Source organism: Solanum stenotomum, chromosome 12, assembly GCF_019186545.1.
Source record: "Solanum stenotomum isolate F172 chromosome 12, ASM1918654v1, whole genome shotgun sequence".
Classification (NCBI taxonomy): Eukaryota; Viridiplantae; Streptophyta; class Magnoliopsida; order Solanales; family Solanaceae; genus Solanum; species Solanum stenotomum.
Window position 1 is genome coordinate 44,075,023 of NC_064293.1, and position 8,747 is coordinate 44,083,769.

Sequence of the window (8,747 nt, forward strand, 5' to 3'; positions counted from 1 at the left end):
AACCACAGTTTACACTTCAACCATGATAAATCAATTTTTGACACCATTAAAGTGATGTGTAAGCAGATATATCATATACTCATATGAGTGGAATTATTCCCTTAAATATCGCGTCTTCACAAGTGTTCGACTGTTTTCCACATAAAGGATAACAGTACTGTAGGTTATTCAACAAAAATTGACTACTATCCTAGAAATAGACATCTTCAAGGTGATATCCCTACTTATGAAACTCCATGAGAAGTCATGTGCTTACATGGAATGTAAGGTCCTATCTTTAGGAAGACATCAAGAGAAACCAAATGGTGTTATAACCAAAAGTTATCAAAACATCCATTCGGTTGCTCAATTCAGTCAAATCATCAACCCATCGCTTGATTTGTTCAACAATATTTGGACCCATATCACAGGCATTCCTTCAAGTTCATATCACATTCATTGACCTAAGGTATATGAACTGAAAGACTTAAGGCAGCTTATTTGCATGAAATGGTAAAGAATTCCTATATACATCCAATTTACCATAGTACATAGAATAGAGCAGCTTAAGCACAATTAACACTATGGTCAGAGGTACCATCAACCATGTAACGAACGAACGGGAATTAAGTTCACAGAGCATAGAGATAAAGAGGGGTAGCAAGAAGATTTTAATACAAACGCCGAGGTGATCAACTCCTACTAGAAGAACAATTGTCTACACTGACCGACCTCAACCTCCGTGGGGCAGTAGGGACACTTGAAAGGCCGTGTGTTGTTATTCTTTGACAGTTTGGTAATAGATTGCTTGCATAACACATGCCCACAAGACATCAGCATAGGGGGATTCTCCTCAGATGCCTGATCCCGACTCACTGGACAGACAAAGATAGAGTGGAACTGAAATTCTCTGTCCAAGTCTACTGGCACGGGTAATTGTTTCATGGATTGCCATTCCTGCTTTTTCCCAATCATCACATTCATCAGTTTCAGAAGGGTTGGCAATCCCTGGACGCCTGCTGCAATGGTCACACTCAACGGACTCTCATATGATTGACCCATGAGATTGCAGAACTGCCGAGCAAGCTCTTCAGCCAATTTATCCCAGTGGAGAGGTGATAGTAAATCTGAGTAAGGTGAGGACTCCAGTTTCTCAGCCCACAATAGACAGGCCATGAGCCTCTGGATCTCTGCCAAATATTTGGTGGCAAAAGGTGGGAAGAAAGTTCTAGCATAGTTTAAAGCTCCATCTCTACCTCTTTTTTGCAGAATTTCTACAAACTGCTGCCTGTGTAGCTTCATTTCAATATCAGATCCACTCAGCTTAAGTTTCTCACTATTCGTGGTGGCCCAACTCAGAGCTGGCTCCAGGTTCCTTGACCTCATGGCTTCAAGTATTTGATACATTTGCAGAAAAGGAGATTTTTGACCTGCAGCTTCAGATTCTCTGGCCTCATTCACGAAACAATCACCAAGATCAAAGTGGCCTTCCCGGTAGAAATGGCTGGCAATTATCTGGTTAACAGTATGGATATCAGAACCAACATTCCTGTAAGCCTTTGATATATCAGGATTGAGTGACTTCTCAAGGAGCTTCGGGTACTTGCTTAGTGCAACATTTAGTTCTTTTTGTGTTCCTTCCATCTGACTGAGTGGAGCAACTTCCTTCAACTTGGCTTTAAGTTCACTTAGAATCACTTTGTGTTCACTCAGAGATGCAGTGTCATTAGCTGACTGTATTCTCAACAGTGCTTGTTCTATTTCATGACTGATCTGCTCTATCACTTCTTGAGACTTTGATGATGCAACCTTTTGCTTCTTTGTGACACGATCAAAGGCATCTTTAATGGTACTCAGCTCCATTTTCTAATTTCTCGAATTCCTGCTAGAATTTCTCGGTGTAAAATTGGCAATCCCCTAGATGAAAAGGATACAACGTCATTATGCATATACATATGGGCACAATAGAAGATAAGAAAAGGAAACGAAGAATCCATCGGTGCCTAACCACCAGACTTGACTGTGCGCGCTTGTGCCTGCAAAAAATATTTTTACTCCTAAGAACTGCCTAACTTTAACTCATTGTGAAACACAAGATCCTAATTAGCTAAAGCTAAAAGAAAGTTTAAGATCCTTAAAGAACCGGAAGGTGACAGGATCATTAAAAGTTAGTAACTAATTAGACATGGAATATTTTAATTGCTTCATTGTATACCTTTACCAGCTGCAAGTATTGTCTCAACAGTTGAGGAAACACACACACACATCTCTCCCCTCACATAAAATATACCTTGCATCAATGCTTCAGTACTTCATAACCAAATATATCCTTTTCTTCAGCCCATCTTAACCGAAGCAAATAGACCAAAAGATAAGAAGTTGTTTAACTTATACATGATGCATAAGGAAAAGTTAACATAGTTGCTGGAGTTCGAATGTGAAGTTGTTGTTAACAAAGAAAAAGCACTAGATTAAAGTTGCCAAAGTTTGAAACCTGAGAAAAAAATATGGGAAATGTTAAGACAATGGTTTTTGAGCCTAAATCAACCACAAGAGTCAGGTTATGATATGAAGACTGTCCAAGAAATCATAAGAGAGAACTCATTCTCTCAACTAATATGGGACTCTAATGCCCCCTGCACACCTATGCTTGAACATATGGAGTGTGGACAACATAAGGAGATAACAGCCTGAAGTGTGGACAACATAAGGAGATAACAGCTCGTTCAAATGTTAGCATATCACGTCTGTACGTCTAGAGTCATGTATGTCTAGAAATTAAAATTTATTGTAATTAGATAATAAAAATCTTATAGAATATTCTATAAGATTCCTTAAGATACTCTATATTTACTTAGCTTAATAGCATAGAGATACTAATTACCTACCGCGTAGATAGCCCAACACTCCTATATATGTGGGCACCCTCTTGCACATTATTATTTGATCATGTCAATGATAAGTCTTCTCTGACCTCACATGGTATCTCTACAATCTTGGTAAAGACTCGGATAGCTTTGCCGATGGGTGTTGTTGGTCACATGTGACAGCCTCCTTTTGATGTTGGTTCCGTTCATCTCTCCGGCTATCAAAGTCACTACTCTATGAACGATCATTCAAGCGCCACTCATCCACAATGACCATTCACACATCGCTGCTTTGTGGCAACTGCTTCGGCACCACTACTCTCTAGGATCGTTCAAACACCATTCATCTTTCAGGTGACGGTTCTAGTGCCACTCTCTCTCTAGCAAGAAGTGTGAGACTTTCTATGCAACTAGGATCTCACTCTAAACTTTTGGAGCGTTTATTATAGTTCTAGCCATTCAAGTTACACACATAATATCCTAGGGATTTGCAACATCAGTTGGAGCACCTTGACTAATTTCACGAGGTACGTGCTACCTATACCTCCCACGAGTATAGGTACCGGTACCTCTTTCCATCAAGACTTGGATGGACGGGAAGAAATCACATAAAATTTTGAACATGACACCTTATGGTTGTCTATGTAGCAACTAATAAGGAAACAACAAATGATGATTGAAATCAAAAGCAAGACACTACAAGAATAAGATCAATACTACAACAGACACCACCCACCCTAAACCCATCGAACGCTACACCTTGAGTGCGTAACTTAAATATAGTCATTTTTGCTAAACAATGGCAACCCAGGATAACTTCAAGGAAGGTTCTTGACACCACCACCATATGTAAATCACAAGGGACACAAGAACAAAGAGCATGTTTCGAGTAGAACATGCATTTTTGAATATGTACGAACATTGTTGCTCTGTAGCATATACAAGTCACGAAGAATGCCAATGAAAGGTTACGGAAACCAATATATTGGACAGGTCATTTGTAAAGAGGTTTAGATAGGCTTCTAGAATTTAAAAAAAATGAAAAGAAAGGTTCAACGAGATGACCCAAAACCTAGAGATTGGTCGGAACTAGTACTCATGCTGTTTTAGTTAGGAGATTTTTCTCTTCAAGCATGTGCATGCTCTACTTTATGGACTTTCAAAACTACCATAAGAAAAACTCTTTGAAACTATTGTATTTAACAAATATTGCATTTTGATGTCAGAGGCCGAGCAATTCATCTGCTATCACGAAGGACTGATCCAGATTGTATTGGCGTATCTCAAAATTCAACCTGCCATCGTAAATTACACTCGACACCCCATTGATATAGTAATATGTACTACTTTCACTATTCTATGTCCTTCGAAACCCTTTCCCACAATCAAGAAACGTGTACTCCATCAAGCCTATGAAATCCTTGTTGCTTGTAAAATAGAACCTATAAAATAAGGTTCTCCTCCAAGTGGGTGTGACAAACGTCATGCAAAGTTCTCTTATACCAGGGTTTAGAAAAAATATGTGAGGTGTTATATTGTATCTACTACCTAAATCTTACTGGTCAGAGTTACTTGAACCTCTAATGACAAAGGTAACAAGTATCAGTGGAATATTCGAGGTGCATGAAAGAGACCCTAACAACATAATTATAAGAAAAATAAGAATAAGGCCGCCTTAAACGCTTCAAGTTGACCTTGAGTGTTTTAACCAAATCATCCATTGTTCCATCGACTTACTGCATACTCCTTTGTTTCAATTTATTTGACTTAGTTTGTCTGGGCATGGAGTTTAAGAAAGTAAACAAAAATTTTGAAGCTTGTGGTTGTCAACTAAAAATATGTATAATGTACCAAAATGGCCTCTAATTTTGTAATCATAAACATGCCACGTGGAATTTTAAAATTAAAGAGTTGTCAAATAAGGAAAGAGACGTTCTCTTTAAAATGAACTAATAAGGAAAGTAAGACAAACAAATTAAAACAAATTAAAAAGGGTAGACAGCTGGTCCCTAGGTGTTTTTTATGCAATTTGACAAGTGAAACTAACAGCCACCTTTTCTTGCACTGTAATTACACTGCTCAAATCTGGAATTTGTTCCTTAGCATCTCAAATCTGAATTGGACAATGCCAGAATGTACATCAAATGTGTTGAAGAGCTGGGTAAGGAGAGGGGGTACCAAGAGCCAGAAGAGATGGTGGAGGTTAATACCATCATGTATATGGTGGTCAATCTGGAAGGAAAGGAACAGTAGATGTTTCGACAATAGATCCAATTCCATACACAAGGTCAAATGGAATTGTATAGTATCTCTACTTTTTTGGTGTAAACAGTTGTGTATAGTAGATACAGATCAAATTGTAGATTTGATAGGAAGTTTGTAATTGACACTTTTTGGTGGTGGCCAGCATGCCCTTAATGCTGAAGAATACAACCTTGCCAGTTTCAAAAAAAAAATTAAAAAGAGAGAGTATTTTCTAAAAATTAGACAATATTGAAAATAGTTAAGTGTGTGATGATGCATAGTTGAGAGTATTCAGGAAAGAAGAAGAAGATGTAGAGTTCTAAATGCAGCCCTAGTCACTTATGTGGTATTTTGGAGCAAAAGAGATATGAGAGCTTTTGAATAGGTGGAATATGACTTTGTACACACTTACATCTGTTATTTGCTTTGATTAACTTTGCTTATGCTTATTGTTCTACGTATAAAGTTCACTCACGGGTTGCTTGGAGGTTAAGTGGAATTAATATCCCTAGCTCAAGCATAATTTTTCGTTATAATTTTGAACAGAAGATAGCAAAAAAGAAACATGAACTTAGGTTTCAAATTCAAATCAAATAGCACATCCACTGTTATACCCAATAGTCTGAAGAATTTAGCCATCACTTTTGTTATCCTTTTATAAACAAGAAACCCCCAAGGGCCTGTGTGTGCACAGTTAGAATACAAGATGAGTAAAACAATTCAACATGATCATTAATCTGCAAAAATGAAGAGATAAGAAGTGACATCGCAAGACTGATTCAGATGCTGCATCTAGACCACACTAATCTAATGCAGCAATCTCAAAATTGGGGGTACTATCCTTCTTAGTAAATATTTTTTTCCTAATGACTTGCACAAAAGTCATTTCATGGAAGGGACACTATGGATGCAGATTTCAATGAAACTGGAATATGTACGCCTAATGCTTCGGTACCTAACGATTTCTGACAAGAAATACATGAAAGATTTGTTTTATGTTTGAACGAGGAATTCAAGAAAAATACATGTCCAAAAGCCATTTCATGTAAGGGAAACTGTAGATGCAGATTTCAACAAGATTGGAATATCTACGCTTGTTGCTTGGGTACCTAAGCATTTCTGATTTCTTTTATGCTTGGAAGGAGGAATTCAAGAAAAGTACATGTCAACAAGTAAAAATCCAGTCTAAACTTCAGTGGATTAGTTGTGGCTTTATTTTGTAACTAGAATTAGAAGAACTTCTGGTCGAACTATATATTTGTCATACTCTGAGAAACAGGTGCAATTGTGCACCCACTAACCTAAAAGTTGAGCTCAGAAGATCCTAATTCACAACAAATACACTCCCAACCTAATATAGATTGGAAATCCTTTCAATTAACAGAGCTCAAATAATTACTAAGAAATTTCATTCATCATAATTTGCTTCCAACGGAAATGAAATCATTTGCACGCTTCTCATCCCCAAATTCTCAACAAATAAGCATAGAGCTAGCAACAAGCAGGGTAAAATATCCGCATGCTACTAATTAAAAATTTACATGTTCTTAGCTCAGGACTGAGCCGTAGATCTGGAAAATAACTGCTATATCTTCAGAATAAATAACCAATTTATTACTATAATAGGTATCAATCAACAAACAATTATTGCATAAGCACTCACCCGATAGCCGGATCTTCAAATCCGAAGATGATCCAAACAGTCAACGTCTAGAAAGTTCCAACAATCCTCAGAAAGCTAGATTATGATTTCGAGTCAAACACTTAACAACATACAGGATTTCGAGCGAGATTGACTGACGGGTGATGGAGCAAGGAGGAAGATGAAGCGGATGAAGAAAGGGTGATTTGCAGGTGAAGATTGTGGTAGAGACGAGAAGATGGGTAGGGTTTCCTCCGTGGCTGTTATGTTTTATTTGGTTAAGAATGAAATGTAGTGATTAGTGGGTGCAAAAAGAAAATGCTGCGGAAGTTGTTGTGGCTGTCAAGAATCGAACCCACGGCTTGCTTTAAAGGGGTTTTATCCTTTGCAAAGGTTATGAAATTTCCTTAAATTTTGTGAAATAAACAAAAATGTCTTTTGTTTATACTTTTGCCAAAAATGTCATTGATGTTAATATTTTTGTTCAAAAATGTCTTTGCCGTTAATATTTTAGTTCAGAAATATTCGTATAGTTATTAAATCGATCAAAAATGTCCTTTTTTGAATAACTATAATTTATTTTCTTTTTAAACACATGTTCTTTCTAATAGAAATATTATTAAAGGACCCTATCCTTGTTTCTTTCTTTTAAAATCACTTTAACAAATAAAATGTAGGAAATGTTTTTTTTCTTATTAATATAATTTTATCAATTAAAATAGAATAACTTCATGTACCCTTTTAACGTATAATATATGTCATGTATATAAAATCATAGTAAACTCATCATTAAGTTTTATTTATATAACGATAAAAAATAATTATAATACAATAAGCAATATTTTCACTTTTTACTTTTTTCTGAATTGAAGTAGGTAAGCATTTGCTAATTTTTTAAAAATATTATTAAAAAAAACGTGTTAAAAAGAAACTAAATAATATATTTATTTGCGAAAAGGACATTTTTTATTCATTAGATAACAATGAGGGCATTTTCTTTACCAGAGTATTGACGACAAAGATATTTTTTGGACCAAACCTTAAATAAAAGAATATTTTTATTCATTTCACATAGTTTAAGGGTATTGTTAACTATTTTCCATATTTCAAATTGGAAAAATAAACATATATATCCCTCAATTTGCAATTTAGAGTAGTTGTGTCCCTCATTAAAATAAATTGGGCGTATATCTAGAACTGTTGTCTAATAAATTGCATTTTATTTGAGAAAATGCTCTGATATACCCCTCAAATTTATTATTCAGAGCTGATATCCCTTTTTTTTTTTTTTTATGAATATGACACATATATACCCCTGTTGTTATACTAATGACTCACATATTACCCTCACCTCTTTCTCTAACGGAAAAAAAAATAGTTAAAATTTTTAATTATTTGTTTTAAAAAATATATAATCCATATGGTTATATTTATAAATACTCCTCACGTGTATTTAATTTTGAGATTAATTTGAAGTATTCATATCATTTTTGTCCAAACTAGCATCCAAAATAACTCATAACTCAACCCAAATAAAGCTTCTAATATCAACAGACAACAATGGAGTTATGCCACAAAAATAACAAATCTTCAATTCAATTTTGACCGCTTCAATAATGACCGTATTCATCTAAGTTGATGATTCTCAACATCCGAACACACGCAGTCACTTCAAAATCTCAACAACTTGAAATTATGATGAGTCAACAGTGAAAAATTATTGAAGAACTTTGAATTTTTTTTAAACTAATCGTCAAATTTAAAGAACACAAAAGGTCAAAACTGAATTTAGCTCAATAATACCACACAAGAGAAAATCTCGGAATAATTTTCAATATTCCATTCATTTACAACAACTTCCATACACAAATTTTAGAAGTAATTCGGCCATAAATAAGAATGTCGATTCGAAGACCCAACAATTTCGTTTCCAACTTCTCCACCCAATGTGCCATATAATTTTAGCGGGTGAATCGAAGTCAATGAAATTTCAAGCACCATATCAATTGAACTTT

General features: G+C 35.5%; 1 protein-coding gene across 1 annotated transcript; it reads right to left on the reverse strand.

Moving 5' to 3' along the window:
* Nucleotides 1-453: 453 nt before the first annotated feature.
* LOC125846368 (protein RMD5 homolog) lies at nucleotides 454-7,040 on the reverse strand. Its single transcript, XM_049525774.1, has 2 exons — nucleotides 6,754-7,040; nucleotides 454-1,896 (listed from the first exon to the last, which is right to left on the reverse strand). The coding sequence occupies exon 2, from the start codon at nucleotides 1,840-1,842 to the stop codon at nucleotides 682-684; it is 1,161 nt and encodes a 386-aa protein (XP_049381731.1). The 5' UTR covers nucleotides 1,843-1,896; nucleotides 6,754-7,040; the 3' UTR covers nucleotides 454-681.
* Between the last annotated feature and the right edge of the window lie 1,707 nt (nucleotides 7,041-8,747).

Coding starts and splice junctions, on each gene's coding strand:
- LOC125846368 (XM_049525774.1), bottom strand. CDS start 1,842: ATGGAGCTGAGTACCATTAAAGATGCCTTTGATCGTGTCACAAAGAAG.